The 20,018-nt window shown below is 39.0% G+C and overlaps 1 protein-coding gene across 2 annotated transcripts in view; it reads left to right on the top strand.

Moving 5' to 3' along the window:
- DGKI (diacylglycerol kinase iota) overlaps positions 1-20,018 on the top strand; it is a 218,631-nt gene that overhangs the window by 80,323 nt on the left and 118,290 nt on the right. For both annotated transcript variants that reach the window (XM_074144629.1, XM_074144628.1), the window contains exons 2-6: positions 783-891; positions 10,674-10,769; positions 14,117-14,191; positions 16,597-16,653; positions 17,981-18,046. In XM_074144629.1, coding sequence (XP_074000730.1) covers positions 14,174-14,191; positions 16,597-16,653; positions 17,981-18,046 — 141 coding nt within the window. In that variant the 5' untranslated portion in view covers positions 783-891; positions 10,674-10,769; positions 14,117-14,173. The remainder of the gene's footprint in view (positions 1-782; positions 892-10,673; positions 10,770-14,116; positions 14,192-16,596; positions 16,654-17,980; positions 18,047-20,018) is intronic.

Below are 20,018 nucleotides of genomic sequence, written 5' to 3'. Positions count from 1 at the left end.
TGCTTCTTTCCACCTGATGGCTCACTACTTGAGGTTGATCTAGCAGGGTTGGGTGCCGCTGGGGAAAAAGAGGCAGTAGATACACTCTCAGCACTTGGGGAGCTCCAGGAGGGCTTCTGGTCACCACCTGTGACTTTTGAAGGAGGCCATATCTATGCTTCAAGAGCTGTAAGAATGACTTTGGACCAAAAAAAAATAGAATTGAAATATAAGTGGAAAGAAGCTGTAATACCTTGATGGATGCTGATATGATCAAAAAAGTTAGTAGTGTATAACTCTCCTTCCTAAGTGCTGTCCCCAAGTCTTGTTTTATGTAGTCTGCCAACTTTTCCCAGCTTATGAACTAAGTAAAAGCAACAGAAGTTGTGCTCTTTGTATAAACTCATATTTCATTGCTCCAATAAAGGCTATTTGGAATCATGCATAAATTGATTCAGTAGATTCATCTGGTATGTAAGGAATAGGTGTAACAAATGAGGACTCCACTGAAATTGGCAAACAGAACCATATGTAGTCCACTGGATTTGATATTTCATCTTAGTGCCAGATGAGTAACTGATCTTCATTAAACAGTAATTTTCAGTGATCAGATTACTTTATTCTTTTCCTAAACTGCTTTAGCAGAACATGGCATTCAAGCACCATTTCACCCAAGCTGAAATTAGACGCTGTACTGCCTCTTCTGTTTTCTGGAGAAGGGTGGGGTGGATAATTGTATTGAGTAATTATATTGGATATACACTCCATTTATTTGTTGTTTTTTTTTTTCTTTTCAATTGCAGGAAAGCAATCTCCAGGTCAGGCCTCCAGCACTTGGCTCCTGTGCATTCCCTCAACATTGCAGTCTCCAATGGACCTGTGAAGGAACCAAGGGCAGCCTTAGAGTGGACTGTAGGTGTTTGGATTTTTTTAGCAGCTAATTTGAGCAGTATCTCTGGCTAGTGCTCTCTCCATCCTTAAATCAACATAAGACATGGCGTTCCTATCAGAATTAGTGCTGGTCATAAGGAACATGCTTCTATTATGAAATGAAGCACAAGGCAGAGGCCTGAAAACTTGTGGAGACTATGGCAGCACAGGACAGAGCTGTTCAGATTTTCCAGCATGGGAATTGTCTGGCTATGTTGGCTCACTGCCTTCTTGGCAAGGTCTGCCATCCAAAGGTGACTGATTTTTAGCATAGCAGGGTTTTGTACCTCTGCTTGATGGGCCAAAATGTAAGGCTGAAGACACACGTTGAGTTGGCTGGGTCTCTAGAGTAGGTAGTAGAAATCTTTGGTCATGGTGCTTTGTAGGTATGGCTAGATTTCTTCTGAGCCTAAGCTGGCTTGTAGACACAGAGCATATGTTTTCATCCCTCCCATTTTGCTTCTCTTATGTTTCTGAGCTAGTTCATAAGGGGACAGTTTGGAATAGAAAAGAGTATTTCAGCTGGAAGGGACAATGATCATCTAGTCCAGCTGCCTGACTGCTTCAGGGCTGACAAAAAGTTAAAGCATGTTGTTAAAGGGCATTGTCCAAATGCTTCTTAAACACTGACAGGCATGAGGCATCAACCACCTCTTTAGGAAGCCTGTTCCAGTGTTTGACCACCCTCTCAGTAAAGAAATGTTTCCTAATGTCAAGTCTGAACCTCCCCTGACACAGCTTTGAACCGCACCCATGCACCTTCCATGTAGTTATGCACTGGTACATGCTAAGAAGGTCACACAAACATCCCATTTAAAGCAAAGCATACAGTAGATCTTACACTTGGCTATTGGTAAAGAACTCAGTACATTATAGCATCAGGGCACCAGCCACCCAAGTGACTTTACATGAAGATAACATGTTTTGATGAATATGGCTTATGTTTATCTCTGTTCTCTGTACCAAGACTGAATGGCTTTCTAGATGGTGTGCTCAGTTTAACCTCAGCTGCTGCATTTAAAGTTTAAGGGGATGAAATTTTACAGGCTGTGCTGCAGGAAGCTGGATCAGATTTGCTGCGATCTTCTATAGTACTGTACTTTAACACAGAGTGTTAAAATTAGTTTGAAAGTTTACACGGAATACTTTTGGAACAGCTTTGGAGAATACCTTAGTCTTTTGCTCCAGGAAACACAGGTACTGATTCAGTGAGGTATTAAAACACATGCCTGCTTTGAGTCATTAATGCTGTTTAGTAGAAATCTGAAGGATCAGTCACCTATGTGAGGGGTTAGGAACAGGCTAAATTTAAACACCTTTCGAAATTGTACTTAGAAAACAACACCAACAAAACCCCAAAACAAAAAACCTAACAGCCCAACAACCACAACTTACCCTTCTTCAAAGTCAATTGTCTGTTACTCTTTTTACCAGGTGGTTGCTCATGTGATCGCAATACATAAATACTGCAGGACTTGGTGTAAGTTGGTGAATATTGATTAAATATTGTGGGTTTTAATTGTGCGTGGGGTGTTTTTGCACTTCCTGGCTTATGGTTTAGATTTTTGATAAGTTCAATTTCTGAGCTGTTCCAGCCTCTTAGATCAGTGTTGCTGCTTTACATCCCACTTTGATTGGAGAAGGGAGGCAACCCCATGGCATGTGGGGAAAGGGGCAGGATAGTGAGTGGAATATGTCTGTGGCTGGAAGGAGCCTGAATTGGTCAGCTGTAATAACTGGTGAATGTGGAGGAGAAAGGCATCTCTCAAATCTGAGGCACAGTATGAGTAAAAGAGATAATGAGGTACTGATTTGGAGGTGTGAAGAAGCTGAAATGGACCAAAGTTTATAATGGGTAGGGAATGTAAATTAAAAAAAAGTTAAGTTTTAAATACTAATATTTAATACTGGAGGTGTATTTGGTAGAGTGAAAAAATATTTGGATTAAGATGTACTGGAGACAAACAGAAAGTGTTTGTATTTAAACACTGGAAGGCAGCATTAATCAGTGCATGTTGGATCTCCATCTATATCATCCTGCTCTTTAGTATTTCTGAGGATGATTCTCAAAGGGCTCATGATGGGAGATCTTTCCAAAGTTTAAATGACATGAACATAAGTTGTCACTTGACTTTGCAGTAGAAAATGTTTCCTCCTTGTTATCTTCACAGTAATAATGGGAAAGAATTCCCTGGCTATAGTCTCCATTTTTGATAACTCCTTGCAGGTGATTTGCCATTATTCTTGTGAACAGGACACTGATTCAGGGAGTGGGATTTCTTTTCCCTGCTCTGACACTTGCCTTGTGAGTGGGCTCAAGTGAATTGTTTTGCCACTCAATACGTTAGCCTCTCTAGCTGTAAAATGGAGCTGATGATTCTGATGTCTCTTAAGACCCTTTATGTAAGAAACAGTATTTGTTGTTGTTAGTGCCTGTCACCCCTGAGGTTTCTTTTATCTCACATACTTACAAATGTCCAGTTTCACCACTTGCTTCCCCTAATTCAAGTTAACTTGTAGCTGCTTTGTCTAATTTAATGCTATCTTTTTACAGCAGAGCCATACAGAATATGTTCTCTGAAGCAGGTGATGTTATAGCCAGAGGGCAATGCAAAATATGCCTTACCAAAAAAGGAATGACCTTAACTGCCTGTCCCTGTGATATGTTTACGTGTAGCCTCTTCTCCCACCTTCCCCTATTTTAGCCATCACTCCCACAAGTTAAATAATGAAGTAGGCATTCTAGCCCAGATTCTCAAGTAGTTACGGGCTGAGCCACCTCATACAGTGCCTATGTACCATTGTGTATCTAGGCCTTTGTATGTTTTCATACTGCCATTTGCTCCCAAGGGAAATAACTATAAGCTTTGGTGCAAAGTCATCCTGCAATTTTAAGTACTGCCTTTTAGCTCTTGCTTTCTTTGGTGCCCACAAAAATCTTGATAGCCACCTAGGATATTAGTGTATTGAGCTTCCCACTGGCCAAAATTGTCTCATTTTATTTGTCCATCATGTGTTTGACTGCTGATGCCAGTTTCTTGCTGTTACATTAGTAGGCATTTATGGCCCATGACTACGTGCCTTAGAACTCTAGTTAAGTGCATTAAAGGGCATTTGAAGACATGCAGCTTCTGTTCTTGGAGTTCAATGAAGAAACTTGAAACTGGTCTGTACTTTGCGTTCTGTGAATGTAGGGTTCTCTGGATGCAAGATGAATTTTCTTCACAGGAGAAATACTATAACCTTATACTAAAATTTATATGTATTAAAGACACAAAAAATCTTATAGATCTTAACAAGAATAGAAAACTATGCATTTGAGTAGAAGTTGAAAACTGGCATTGGGCAATATGTGATACCAGTTTTGTAGGTTTTACTTTTATCTGCTTCTATAAAATTAGTTGGTTGAGAGGGTCTATTCAGTTCCATAGGATATTTTAACATGCAGGAAAAAAAAGTTGTTCTTTATACTTTCTACTAAATATCAGAAGATTGCAGGGCTGTGATCTCACCAGGATAATAGAGACATGGTGCAATAGCGCACATTATTGGAGTGGCACAATGAATAGACGTGGACTTTTTAGGAAGGACAAGGCCAGGATGGTGATGATGGGGAGCTGTTCTTCATCCGTGACAGAAGCAGGAATGTTCAAAGCTTTGTAGAGTGGCTGATGAGTTTATGAAGAGCTTATGGATCAGGATTAGAGGGCAAACCAACACAGGCAACATTTTTGTGGGTGTCTGCTACACATGCTTTGTTCGGGAAGAGGTAGAAGATGAGGCTGCGTTCAGACAACTGGAAGAAGATTCATGTTCACAGGCCCTGGTACTCATGTGGCCAATATGAGCCATCCTGATACCTGCTGAAGGAACAACAGGGCACAAGCAATCCAGGAGGTTTCTGGAGTGCACTGATGAGAACTTCCTGACATAAGTGGTTGAGGAGCTGATGACGGGAGGTGCTCAGCTGGATCTTGTGATTACAAACAAGGAAGAGCTGGTGAGGAATGTTAAGGTCAGGGCAGTCTTGCTGCAGTGCGATGAGATGGTGGAGTTCAGGATCCTTAAAAGAGGGAAGAAGGCAAACAGCAGGATCATAGCAGACTTTGACCAGTTCAAGGAGCTGTTTGGAAGAGTAACATGTGATACGACTCTGAAGAGAAGAGCTCCAGGAAACCTAGTTGATATTCGCAGGTCACCTCCTCAGTGCTCAAGAACAGTCCATCCTTGCATGCAGCATGTTAAAGAAAAGCATGAGGAAGCTTGAATGGATGCATAAGGAGCTCGGGCAAAACTCAAAATGAAAACCCAAAAATTCTGCACCCAACAGCACCCCTGCACACTCCTCCCCAGGAAACCCCCAAACCAAACACATCCTCCTCCCAGCCTTCTAATACAACAGGTGGAAACAGGGTCAGGACAGCCATGAGGATTTTATGGGGGTATGAGTATCCCATTAGTTCCATAAAACCATGCAGAGGTGCTGGGAGCTTTAGTTCCACTTAAATAAGAAGTAATGAATGAAAGCTCTGTTAATACTTAAATTGCTGAAATACTGTGTGTGGATGACACTGGAAGCAATGTGTTCAGGATTAGTAGTCCTACTTTGTTTCCTTTCCATCAAGGTTTGAGAGCTAATGTTCTTTCCAGAGATATCTAAATAGCAAAAAGGTCTGTCGTATTTCAAAGTGGTGGTCATATCTTTTTTTTTTTTTTTTCAGAGGTATAGAGGATGCAGTGATATTACAGAAGGTGCCCTTGAAAATAGGTATTTTTTTCCGCATTGTTGCCAAAAGGACTGAAGTTAAGCTGTTGTCGGCCAAAATAATGGTTCATGAGAACATAGGGAATCATCATCTCAGTTGATAGCATCTGGACAGTGCTCCTTCATGAAGACAAATGTTGTTATTCTGCATTTGCATACAGATTATCTTTCAGATGATGATAGCAACAATCTCAAAAGCTTAGCAGAGAGTACAGGAGTGGGCAACTGATGTAGGGATGTTGCAAATCATGGTGGAGAAAAGGAGAATGGCAGACAAAGCTAGAGAATGTGGAGAACCTAGACCTAAATGTTGAACACCCAAAAATAGTTCTGAAAGTTGGAGCCTACATATCTTTAAGTTTTTTTGAAGTAATGATATAGTATCACATCTCCATGGTGTTTTATGTCCATGTATTACTTTTGTAACAAATAAAGAAAAGATGACTTCTATATGAAGAATGTTCCCAATTGAAGTGTGCTAAGGTGGAGTTAAAAATTGAGAATATGTATCAACAGAAAAACATTTGGGACATTGCTATTGTTTGCAATATGAGCATTACAAACTCTGGAATTTCAGAGTTAAGGATAAAACACAAGCCATACATATCAGAGAGACATTTCATAGAATCATTGAGTGGTTTAGGTTGAAAGGGACCTTAAAGGTCATCTAGTTTCAACCCCTCTGCCATGGGCAGGGACACCTCCCCCTAGACCAGATTTCTCAAAGCCCCATCCGGCCTGGCCCCGAATACTTCCAGAGATGGGGCCTTTGGGAAAGATTTGGGAAAAAGACAGCCAAACTTGTCTCTGCTTGACAGTGACCTCATAAGGAAAAGGGCTAAAGCTAATAATTTTTGCTTACAAATATGTTTAATGAAATTTAGATTGAGCGCTGATTTTACACCAATCATAAGTTTATCACCCAAATGTAGATTTGTAAGAAGATTCATCTTACTCACTGGAGTGTTAACAAAGGGGAAAAAATTCTTACTGGCTTATTTTAGAAATCTGTCTTACATAATTTTTTGCAGAATGTCAGTCATGGCAGGAGTGGAGGAGAGCTCCATTCCTCCCATTATAATTGGAGTTACAATGCCTTTTGAACTAGAAAGTTGGTCTGACTGGTGTATTTGTTTGGCTGAATATCTATGACTGCTTGACATGGCAAATTAAATTACCCAGGTTTGTCTGCATTGCTTTTGAAACCATGCTGACTGCAGCTTGAAGAATAGTTTGGTATGGAGATACTAAGGGCTTTAGAAAAATGGTAACACTTGCTCTGTCATTTAACCATGTTGGGGCTCTTAAGAGAAGAAGCCTAGTTGAATTAGTGAAATGTGCACAGCAAGTTATGATTACGTACATGTAATTGCATCGTTCCCAAACTCCTAGTCCTTGAATTCCTATTTCTCTTTCACTTCAGGGGGGATTGTGTGTGTTTTTTGTTTCATATGTAAGGAATGTTTGCTATACTGAAATTATTTTTGTTTGCTATTAAGGTGGTAATGGATCAGGAGCAATCAAATGGGAGGTCTCCATCTGGGAGAGCATATTGAGTTCGTGTGTCCCCTGTGAGGCAGGCTGCATCTGCCAGGAAAGCACTGCTGCCTCCGCTTCAGTGAGCAGGGGCTCTTTCTCTTCACAGGACACTGAGTACGCACACTTGCAAGGGCTGGGAAGCCAGGCGAGGAAACAAGAGTTCCCAATTCTCTTTTTAACTGCAGAGTGTTAGGCTGCAGTCGTTGCTATTTTTTCTGCGATGATGGACAGTATCCCTTTTCTACATAGCAAGTCAAAGCAAAGCACGTCAGCCTAAAAGCATGATTTGACAGATCAGCTAAGCTGCTCTAACACTGAGTTGGTACTAAAAGCATCGGTCCCACTGAACCCACCTTTAACCCACCACTCCTTGTGTCAGATCCAGCAGTTATGTGGTCACAGGGTGAGTCATTTTGTCTAGCTGGTTTAGTAGATAAAAATTTATCTATTTTTTTCCAGCAGTTGAACTGATTCGTGTGTAGTTTCACAGCCACTAGATCCAGCATGAGGAAAATGACAAGACCATGAGACTGGAGTCTGAGAGGTCAGGGTCTGAAAGAGGACGACTGCCTCTTTAGTAGCAGTTTACTCTTAAATCCAACGTAAAGACATCAAGTGCAAAATAAAGCAAACTGGCAAATTATTTATGAAAACGTTGCTGAACTCAAAACTCTAGCTGAAAAATGCGTCACAATATACAAGTGATGATGTCACCTTTACTGTGCTTTAGTTCTGTGTTAAACAGGAGCTCATACTAGAGGTAGTTCCAGTGAAATATGTCAGCTTATGTGTTGGTAGATGGAGTACCCTTTTGTCCAGCACATTGTGGAATACTGCTTGTAATTTTTAGAGTGGAAAATACTGATTTACTGAAGTCAAAATTCTTCATAGAAAAGTATTAATTTCTGTCAAAATTTCCTATTAGAATTGAATGATAGATTTGGCTTGGAAAAGGTCAAAGTATTTTCCTTTGACTTGTATCATTTTGATTTTCATAAGTGGCAACAGAATGTCTCATCATATAAATGGCAGTGCCCTGTAAAATTTAAAACAGTGAAGTTCAAACAATTCCCTTTGATCTTGTTTAGACAAAATAATCGACAGGCAAAGCTTTTGGGGGGAAGGCGTTTTCATCTTGGGAAATCTCAGCTCTTTGCTCTGATTCAGGATGGAAGAAGATTTTTTCAAATGTCAGTTTGCTGGAATTGAAATTGTGAGTTTTCACACACAGTGCTGTGAAATTGTTTGTGGCAGTAGGTATCTGGAGGTGTGCCACTTATACCAGGTTATTTACATTTTTATTATCTAGTCTCGTCAGAACTCTATCATAGTGTGAGCTACAAAGGTCATCCTTGTAGACTACTTACTGATATTATTTACACTGTGATTTAAAGTCAGACATGTCAATCTATGATACCGACTGGAACAACAACAACAACAACAGAACAAAAGAGAACAAACTCAATGAGTCTAAACTAGGTTATGGAAATAGGCCACTTTATCTTTAGAAATCCTGGATGGCAAGTTATGTGGACATGGTCTGAATGAAGGGATATTTAATCTACTGTTTTAATGGAATTTTGATTCCTCATTAAAAATTATGTCCCAGGAGCTGTGTGCTTTCTTATTTAGCTCTCATAGTTGATCCTTCCTAAACATCTTTTATAATCTATGAAATTTAGCTCTGGGTTGTAACATTGAGTTTGCATTGTTTCATCAGCAGACAATGTGCTCAGGTCAAACACTCTCATGAGCTCACATCCTCCTGCTTTGGTTATTTTGTTTGCCTCTTCATAAGGCAGGACATGAATATGTTGGGCTATACTGTGGGCATAGTCATTTTATTAGTATAATGTGACTAGGCTTCCATGCAGTGCCATTAAACTGACATAGTTTTTGCCAGAGAAAATTGCTTTAATATAAGGATAAACTTGAAGGGAAAGAATTTACTGAATAACTTACCACCTGAGTAAGGCCTGAAGAATTTTTAAAGCTAATTCAAGTCCTTAAAAACAGTTTTGCACTATAGAAGTACTGAAAATCCTCACCTATACTATCATACACCGAACTGTACAGTTTAGGAAAATCTCTGTCCCAGGGAGTCTATAGTTCAGGTGGACAAGTAGACAAAAGAATGAGAAGAAATGAAGGTATAGAATGGTGTGCCACTAAGTGATGTTTAATCAAGAGTATAATGGAAGTAGACTGCAATCCTAGTCTCACCCCCCTTGTGCTGGGGATTAATACTGGGACTGACCTCAATGTGAACATTTCTGATGAAGTTAGATGATTTGTGGATCAGTAGACTTCTTGCCAGAAAAAAACAACAGGTTGTTCTTGTTCTTTTTACTTAGTTGAAGTGAGCACCACAGTTGTGGTAGGCACCATGTGCAGATTTATGTAGGTCTTGAATGTAGTGGATGCACTCGTTTTCTAGAAAGCAAAGGATTTTGCCACTTCTGCTTCTCTGTATTACCCAAGAAATCCACATGGCAAGAGAAGCTTTCTCATTTCATCGCTTTGAAACTGTCAGTGGTATTTTAAATAAATTATTTTAACTAAGATGGCTATTTCGGAGCATCCTGCTGTCGGACGCCATCTGTTTGGTAAGCGTCATCATTTGTGACTTCTGCAGTGTGGGAACCAAATGTCAGAGACTGTCAAAGCATTTTCTATCATGCTCTAATTCTGGCTGAACAGAAATCCTGTTTATTCACTTTGCTCAAATAGTGTACATTAGAGTTCTTAGGCTTTTTAGTCGAGGCAGGATTACAGCCAAGTGAAAACTCTAGTCTTTCTACAAACAAATTTCCTCAGATCGAGGATTTTTTTCTTTGTAGAATTAAGGTACAGATTTTGTCAAATGAGGCTGTCGAAGAAAAATTAGATGTTGCTCTGTTAATCGCTACTAATTGCCAGTGTGCTAAGTACATTTTATTTTTTTGGGGAGTGTTCTCAGTTGAACGTATCGTTCTTTCAGGTATAAAATTAAAGTCAGGTCTTTCCTTGCAACTTAACGTTTTGTGGATCTTTTCACAAACATATGGTGTCGATCCAGCCATTTTAAAGAAAGCATTTTTCCTTGTCTGAACTATAGTCAATGTTATTTTGTATTTCTGGACCCAGCTCTCAAGTTTCAGTAGTCATGTTTTTGTTTCATCTCTCTTGACTTTCTGTTTCTTTAAAATTCTGTGTACAACTCATGCTTATGAAATTTAGAGTCCCAGTTAAACTAGGCAGCATGTGAGAAGAAAATGGATGAAGTTTGTGTACGTTTAGTGAAATACTTTTGGTTCTGGCTGGTGACACATGATTTGTTGTAACATCAACAACCTTTAAGCAGGGTGGTCAGCCAGGGTATAATATTATTAGTGGTGAAAATCAGATCTTTTTTTTTTTTTTTTTCTTATACTCACATAGCTGAGTTTCACAAATGAGATTAACAATCATCTGTTCTCAGGAAAATGCCGTGAATGGAGAGCATCTCTGGCTGGAGACAAATGTTTCTGGGGACCTCTGCTACCTGGGGGAGGAAAGCTGCCAAGTCAAATTCTCAGTGAGTTATTTTCAGATTTCCTTCTCTCTTTCTGAGGTAATGAGCCTGATGTCAGACTGATACACTGCTCAGAAGCTTAGGAGTTTGAACTGTTTATGGCTGCAGTTGATGCTTGTGTTCCAGGATGCAAATGGGACAAAAGGTTGTTGGTTAAATAGGTTAAAAGTCTCAAACAATTTTGACCCAGATTATTTACACAATGAGAATGGATGTTATGAGTAGCTTTATTAACATGGTAAGGAAAAAATGGTTAGAATACTGAGATATTTCAGAAATGTTTGAAATACCCTATTTTATTTATATACACAAATATGTTGCTTGCTGGGATCTCTGGGAGTAGAGTCTGATCAAATTTTTGTGATTTTTGGTGACTGCAAGGATTTGAACTTAATTTTCCAAACTCTTGAGTGCACTCACCAGCAATGAGCGCATGCCTTCTATTGAAGCTTTTCTTCTGTTTAAGAATATTTAAGGTTTTCCTTCTCCTATTGAAGCTTTTCGCCTGTGGATGACAAAGTTTCATTGGACTAGCTCTAACCTGTGTGTGTGTCTCTTCTTTGACTGGGGAGTCACTGTTACAGTTACAGTGTGCTTCAGCAACTCCTCACCTAGTATTTCACTTAAACTGCTTCAACAGAAGAGAAGAAAAAAACCAACCCTTTTATCTTGATATTTAAGAAACCTGGTGAGACAGTGGGGATCCTCTGTTCAAGACCTTGCTTTGAATCAGTGCTCAAAGGAGCATCCTGGCCCTTGGACTGCGAACTGTAAGGGGAGTCTTATCTTCTCTGGGGTGTTTGTGGATACTGCCTGGGACTCTTTTCAATACCATCTTTTTGGTTTTATTAAAAAAAAAAAATAAAATCAGAACACTTGGTCCAAATTGAAGCATTTTGATTCACCAATCGCCCCTAGTTTTGCGGGCACTTTGATCTAAAACACTAGTGCTTTCCCTAGCTCCAATTTCATATCCATCTCCTATAATTTCTCAAGAAAACTGGCTATTTTATGGCATATAAGATTAACGCCAAGCTTGGGAAGCCTATGCCTGCTTACAAAGAGTACTGAAGCAAAGTCCCAACAGTAACAGACTGGTGATTATGGGGTAATAAGAGAATTGTCATTGTGTGTTTGCCGTGCACTTCTATTGGTCCTGAGTGCTGATATCAGGACCTTGGTTTCAGCAAAAGCTGGAGACAGAATTTTGGGGTTTTTTGTCTGAGTAGACCTTTGGTCTGACCAAATGTAACTGTTCATGCATTCTAAATAGAAGTTTGCCTTTCAAAAAACTGAGTAAATACTCATAATTTAGCTGATTGAAAGTAGCATAGAAATGCAATAATATGTTGCATATGATTTGTAAGGTTGTGTCATAGCTTTAGAGGTGTACCTCTCTAGGAGCTGGAAGGACTGTTTGCAGTGGCTGGTGAATTAGACCCACTGACTTACACTTCTATCTGGGAACTCTGGAAGACATCTTATGTGGTGACAAGATTGTCCAGCCAATAGGCCTGGAGATTTTGAGTCATATTTAGGAAGCAGCAGAATTTAAAGTTGCTCAATTCTTAATTGCTTGACCTTTGCTTGCCCTGACTGAGATTCTTTTCTCTTTTAGGTGCTAGTATATTGGTTCCCTTTGGGGAAAATGATATCTGTGTTTATAACATGTTATGCTGCGTGGGGCTTTCATTAGCTTAAGAATTAGAGATGGAAATGAAAATCCCGTTACCTTTAGTTGTGGTTAGATTAACCTGATCTGTCAAAAGGCTAATGCTTTTCCAGTTTGAATTTGTTGATGATGCTGCATTTTTCTATGCCTGTTCTGACCCTCCTTTGCCTTAGCTCTTTTAAATGTAAACTATTTAAGATCAAATGTTTTCAATGGAGAAATGATGAAAAATAATTAAGCTGTAACTGCACAGACTTTGCATTAAAGCGTGCCCCTATGCAGAACACTAACTCATAATCTCTGGAATATGGAGGTGACATTTCATGATAAATCAAATAAGTTAAAAGTAATGGAAGTGTCTAAATTTTTACTAGCATCTCACTATAAATGGCTGTAGCTACATGCAATGCCAGCAGAATTAAAAAATAATGAAAAAACTTATCAAAAATCATCAAAAAAATCAAAAAGCAAGATATTTAAAGAAGGGAGCTTATTGTAAGGCATTAGCTTTGCTTGCTTTTTGCGGTTTTTCATCTTAGGAATCAATTCCTTTATATTGTCTCACTCTTCTTGGCAAACAGACTAAAAACATATTTAAAGTTAACAAGTCACAAAGCACATGAAAGCTTAGTCTGTTATACAGTGTCATGATTCTTCAGGTGAAACATTAGAACAACACTCCACATACACTCCAACTCTGTGTGTTCACATGTATCTAGATAATTGAGACTCATAATTATGAGACTGCAAAACGACAATTATTCTACAATGTGAGCCCAAGCTATGTTCCCTGTTTCTTCTTGAGTTTATTTACAACACATTGAAAATTCTAAGGAAATAATTTATTAGACATTTAAATGAACATGAATAAATTGAATATAAAAATCTGAGACAAATCAGTCTCAACTTACCCTGTATCTATAAACTTTATGTCCCTCAAGCACAGGTCTGTAAGTTAAACTTCTATGGAAATTAATTCCATCTGGTTTATTAAAATGAGTATATGCAAGAAAAAAAAAAAGTAAATATATTTTCTGTCTCCTGGATGCATTCTCTTGCCTTTGATATGCTTTAGCCCAGGGGATTCAATGGAAATTATTTTAAAAGCCCTACTGAAATTAATAAAACTAACCAGCATAATTAGGCTGAGAATTTTATCCCTGCTGTAACATTTCATAAGCATTTAAAAACATTCTGTGAGGAGGTTATCGTTATCTGCTAAATAAGCCAAGTATTTTTCTTCAAGTCAGTGGTCAGGCCCATCACATTAAATATCATATGACAAGCATGAAATGACACACTCTTCTGAACTGGTATGAGTTCTCTGGTTTGCACGTATGAATTTTCCTCCTTTCTACGCTGGTGCTGCTCATCATCTTGGTAGGCTGCTGCCTTTTAGAGCGATGATCTGCACTGTTAGCCTTATCTGCTACCTAAAGGCAACCTTGTACTTGCAGTTCACAAGCTGAAGTACTGCGGCTCTGTCTTTCACAAAGTCCAATTCTTAACTGGAAGAGCTTCAGGCCATTTTTCAATGTGCAGAACAGTTGAGAGCACCAAGAGAGGTGAAAAAACATATGTTCCATAAAGAGAGAAACATCTCCTGTTTCACAGCTAACTTTTTTCCTCCTGAGAACAGTGCACCTCCATGCACATGCATCTCCCTTTACTCTTGCAGAAATCTGCTCTGCGGAGGAAGTGTGCTGCCTGCAAAATTGTGGTCCACAATGCATGCATGGAGCAGTTAGAGAAGGTAAGACATTGCCATCTTCTGGAGCCTGATGCGAACAACACTCATTTAATTCTCTTGCAGTCTGGAAAACACCATATGCCAAAGTAGGTTTTCATAGCAGTTTTGAAAACATATTTTTTTTAAAAGTTGACTTAAAATTCCAGCTTATTTTTTAAAATAGATTTCTTCAAACCCTGTGAACCATTAAAAAAAAAAGCAACCACCAAAAAATCTACAGAATGCTTTCACAATTTTTATGATTAAAAAAAATAATTTCCCTCTACTTCTAGATTGAAAATTGGAGCTAGAAAATGCGGTATCCTTTCATGCACAAAATTGGCCTTTCAAAATTCCTCAACTAAATCCAGCATAATTCATCTTCTGACAGCTATATTTATTATGGGCAATGCAGCATAAGATGCTACTATGAACATTTTTCACTCCATTTACTAGACTATACTGTTTTGTCCTCAAAACCTCAGATATTAAGTTTTTCTTTTTAAAATGGAAAACATCAAACCTTTCCTTTATAGTACCATTATTTCTGAGAGCCTCTCTCCTGCTTCTCAGCTCCTTCAAGGAGCCGTCCTTACCCCCAAGTGCCTAGAGAATATCTATCACTGAGTTATCTTCCCATCAGTGATTCTTCTTCATTATGCCTAACTGTTAATGTGTTGAAGAAATTTTCCCCCACTGTGGGTTTTTTTTTTTTGTGGAATATGTGTAAAGAAATATGAGTGGGAATTTCCCCATTGATTTCATTAGAGCTTCGTTATCACTCCTATATGTTTTGCAATGTTGTTCTCCATAAAAGAAGTTGATGCATAACAAATTTATAGCAGCAACCCTTTGGAAAGAGTTTTTCCTTTCCAAGTATTTGGACTTGTGTTGACAAATGTCACAGTGATTGCCATAATACCAAGTTGGAGAGGTACCATTTCCACCCCCGATGCTTTTACCCACAGTGAAATTAGCATTAGCACATGCTTTCAGCACAAAATGTTACCAGTGAATTTTTCATGACTTCCTTCATCAGCAGCAGTGCTGACTCTCCACAGCCCGGCAAGCTGGTGGCATTGCCAGCCAGAGCAAATGAGCACTTAGATAAAACCCATTCTGTTGAGCTTGTTTATGCGATTCTGGAGACCATGAAATTCTCCTCTTGGCAGAGGGTTGTTATAAAGTCTGCATACCTCTTAAACCCTATGGAGTTTACAACTGGTACATAAGTCTTCTGCTTGGTTTAAATTGTAAGTAAAATAAATATAAGCTGGAGATCTTTCCAGCCTGTCACAACTCAGCATTGAAACAAAGAATTGCAATTCCAGCTGAAGAGCAATGGAGGAAGACTGATACTGTTATGGATTTTATTTCTTCTTAAGTAATAACTATTTTGTTTACTTTTTCTCTTCCCTCCCCTCCCTCCTTTCTCTCCATCCCTTGAACTATTATTTTGAAGGCCTATAATTAAATGAGGGAAGAACTTATTTATATGGGAAGCATTGTATTTAAATTTGGGGAAACTTGATCCTTCTGCCTTTGTGATAAAAACGTAGCTGTGCAGTATCCTTAAGCATTTTATTCTTTGAAGGCTAGTCAACTTAAGCTTGAATCCATTTCATTTACTGCATCCTTACCCCACATATCCTTTGGCCTTGTTCCATGCCTCTCTTTTCTTCAGTATATTTTTTTCTCTACATTCTCCCTGCTTTTATTTCTATTAATTTTCTTTTCTCAAAAGATTTCAGGTTTTTCTCTTAGGAGTCCCATGTTTATTACATGCTTTTTCTCTTCACCTCCCTAAAAATGTCTTCTGTTCATGGAAGCTCCTGTTGTCTTCTGTCTTTTGTCTCCCATCTGAAGGAGGTAACACTGCTGCGTGAGGCAATGCAATGCTCCCCAAATGGTTTGTGGTTGGGGAGTTGGATAAAAGCAGCCTGATCTAAGCAAAAGGTAGAAATTTAGGTTAATTTGCACAGCTCTTCATGAGAAGGAAGATTTCTCCACAAACTTTGTTTATACACTATTAAAGCTGGGATGTGCAAAAAGGTCTTATGGAGTTAGATTTCCAGCTTCTATTAGCTTTTGAGACCTTAGCTTAAGTCCACTTTGGTTGCAAATGATCTTCAGAAAAAAAACAGATGAAGCAGTTTCCTTCTAGACAAGGGGAAGCCAGTTTAAATAGTTGAACTGAACAGGCGGCAGTAGCATTAGTGAAGATGAGGGCTGTGTAGAGATCTAGCAAGAAGAATATGATGGCATATGAAAAGAGATTTTCTGGCATCCAGGTAAGTTACTTTGATCACCTAGCAAAGCTAATATTTTAATAGATAATAAATATTTTGGAAATCTGGCCTAGATCAACATATTGGAATAAATTCTGTCTCAGCTCACTTTCAGTTCTAACAGCTTTATTTTAATGCTAGATTAATTTTCGCTGCAAACCAACTTTCCGAGAAGGAGGCTCCAGATCTCCAAGAGAAGTAAGTGATGGACAAATGCCGATTGCTTTTCATTTTATTTGTGTGATCATTCACCTGGTATGGAGCTGCAGCAGTGCTTTCAGTTTCAGAGGAGTCTTAGAGTATTGGTTCCCTGTGGGACATGTTCTCCTCCCCAGAATAAATTTAAAATAAATTTTAGCTGAAGCACTCCATTACTTACACTGACAGAAAGCACTTCATCTTCATGTTGTCTCTTTTACCATCCATTTAGCTATTCTGTCTTTTTTTTTTTTGGGGTGTGGGGGAGGTTTGGGGGTGGTAGCATTTTCTTTTTTTCTTCCTGTCCTTTGAACTAGTATTTCTTGTTCTCTGTGCTTCCCTCTCTTTCCACTTGCCTCTACCTTATTTTTTTTTCCTAGAAGTATCTCTAGTATCCTAAGATTTTTGTTAGTAAAAAAAATAAATTAAAATACAAATAAAAAATCAAAAATCCTTACGATTTTGTCACCAGCTGCTGTATGAGTTCAGATCCTTTGAAGGTGCTGGACAATTATTATTCTCATTATCTGTCTTGCATAGTTAGAAGGCAATGTTTAAAAAAAAAAAAAGGCCAAAAATAGTTGTTGAAACTTTATTATTATTTACATGTTAGGCATTTTGTTTGTTTTTTAATAATTAAAAAATTATTATATTAAAAAACCTAATTTTTGTAGTTGATTTGGTGGTCAGCTTGCTCTTAGCAGAGGTAGCTCAATTCCCTACCACCTCAACTGTTCAATGTTGGCTGGCATAACAACATGGCACAGGTGGATGCCTTCTAACCCCCTTGCCTGCACATAAAGAGGGGTAGAAGTGCTGCTCACCTCTCCATGTCTTGCCTATCTCTTGCCACCATCCAGGATACGAGTAGTCCAAACAAGGAGAAAAGGCTGCTTCAACGACTGCTCTTTCCTCCCCTCCTTCCCTTCTCCTACATTGATTTTTTTTTTTTTTTTTTGCATGATAAGGCTGTATTGCCAAGCAGAATAGAGTGGGACCCTGCATTGTGGCTGAACACAGCAGTGTATATTTAGGTGATGATTATCTCCACATGTCATGAACTTCCTTCTTCTTATAGAAGAGTACCAAGAGAGTAGTTTTGTCCAATTTTCAACATGAATAAAGAACACCTTCTCGTCCTTATTCCTCCTCCAGTTTTGGTTGTGTCTGGGGTTTCCTGCGGGGACTGCTGTATTTTGCTCCAGAAAAGATTGCATTGGCTGAAGGGACCTTTCCTTTGGTGTCTCTAAACCAATTTCTCATGGATGGTACCATGAAGCGTAAGCTGCTATTGCTTCCTATAACATATCTTTTTGTCCTTTTGCAGAACTTTGTCCGACACCACTGGGTGCACAGGCGGAGGCAGGAGGGGAAATGTAAGCAGTGTGGAAAGGTAAGATTTCCAGTGCAGCGCAAGCACAACACTGGGCACTTATGAATTCAGGGTAGCCAGTAGGTCCTTCTAGTCACTGACATTTTTCTGTCCTAAACACTTGGCCTCTCTTAGGGGTTGATGACAAGCCTGATACCTTGAGTGGTAGCAGCCCTGATTCCCATGTAGGAAGAGAAAAGGCACCTGCTTCTGTAGGAATAAGCACATCATGTGTGTTGGGACATTGCGCTGCACTGAAAATGAGGAGGTGGAAGGCTGCAGCTCCTTGAGCTTATTTCTTGGTAAAGCTAACCCTGTGCCAATATGGCCTTCTTGTAGTGCTTTCCTCTGTGCCAAAATCGTGATGGCCTATTTTTTCAGGCTTCTGGAAAAAGAAAGGCTGTTGCTTTCTTTCTGCCCTGGCAGACTGTAAGATTTGTGAGACTGTTTCACGTTTCCTCTGATGGATAGCTTATAAAAGCTTATTTCTAAAAAGCTATAAAAGGGGGTAAGAAGTACCTTAGCTACTGAATACCTTCTGAAATATTATGAACCCCTGAAATCTGTTGAGAGATATTTAAAAATTAAATTAACACAGGGACTTGCTTTCCTTCTTCTAGCATTACATAATACTTTTGCCTCCCTCTAAACATCAACTAGTAAGAAAGTGTATCTTGTCTCCACGGCACAGCACTTAAGCCAGAGGAAAATTAGATTGGTATGTGGATACTGATGTAGATCACCAGCTACAACAAGGCATGCAATAAAAATATGATGCCCTTTTATAGCAAGCAGCATGCAAACAATGCAACAAGGCACTTTGTGTGCGGCATTCTTATGGTATGACTTTACACTGATACTGCCTTCCTCCTCTGGCATTTTTGCCTGGGTCTCCTTTAGAGGCATTAAGAATTATTTTACAATGGGAGTACTTACTGCCTATCTAATAAAAACCTGTGATGGGTACATTCACATGGGCAACGTGACCAGTCCATCCTAAAATTCCTGTCAGCGCTGACTGTTATGGAGAATTTCAGAGGAGATAAGTTTTCCCCTTAAATAAGAAATATTCAGTTAAGACTAACATGGGTGTATTATAGTAGAGTTACTCTTTGTCTAGAAACATAAAGGTTTAGGGAAAATAATAACAAGAAAAAAATTATATTTATTGGCCAAGCAGTCTCCAGTTACAGCAAAATACTTGTCTGTATTATGCTCCGCCGTTACATTTCTTGTATCTCTGAATGAGAACCATCTTTTATTTTGTCTTGTCATGCAAGAAAAAGGGAACTATCATTGAAATGGAATGGCAGTAAATCTAAAGCAATAAAAGAAAGTATTATTCATGGCATACATAATGATTCTGGTAGTTCTCATTGCTGTGTAATACTAGTCCTATCCCATGGCTGGAATTGGATGGTTAAGTATTTTAAAGATGATTAATAATAGTTTGAGTAAAGAAAGTAGAAATGAGCATTTAGGATATACCAATCTCATGCCTCATGTCATAAGCCGGTGGAAAGGGATGAATGCTCCCCAGTATCCTTAGCGTGGCTTTATATTTTGTGTGACTTCTGTGCTATGACTGACACTTCCTGAGAGCTGGATAACAGAGATGCCGACGTCAGTGTTTCAACTTAGATCAGAAGTAAGCTTTGGACGGAATTTTCCTGATTGTTCACATGTGGAACAGTCTTGCAGCAAATGGACAGAACTCCTTGTAGATTAAATTTACACGAAAGGTGCTGTTCTAACACGCTGCAGCTACTAATGGGCACTCTTTCCCCAGTGCCAGAATACAGCTAGTTCAAAGTAAAATTCTCTGCAAATCCCTGTGCATGGTGTCCTCAGTACCAACAGAGCCTGTGCTCCCACTATTACATGTCACTTGCTAGCGTGGATACAGCTTGCACGGTTTCATCTAGGCTTCAGTTTTCTTCTCCTTCCCAGGGGTGATTTCACTGCTGTACTGCAAAAGTACTATTTGCAGAAA

Source organism: Numenius arquata, chromosome 2 (genome assembly GCF_964106895.1).
Source record: "Numenius arquata chromosome 2, bNumArq3.hap1.1, whole genome shotgun sequence".
Lineage (NCBI taxonomy): Eukaryota > Metazoa > Chordata > Aves > Charadriiformes > Scolopacidae > Numenius > Numenius arquata.
This window is presented reverse-complemented; position numbering and strand designations above follow the sequence as displayed.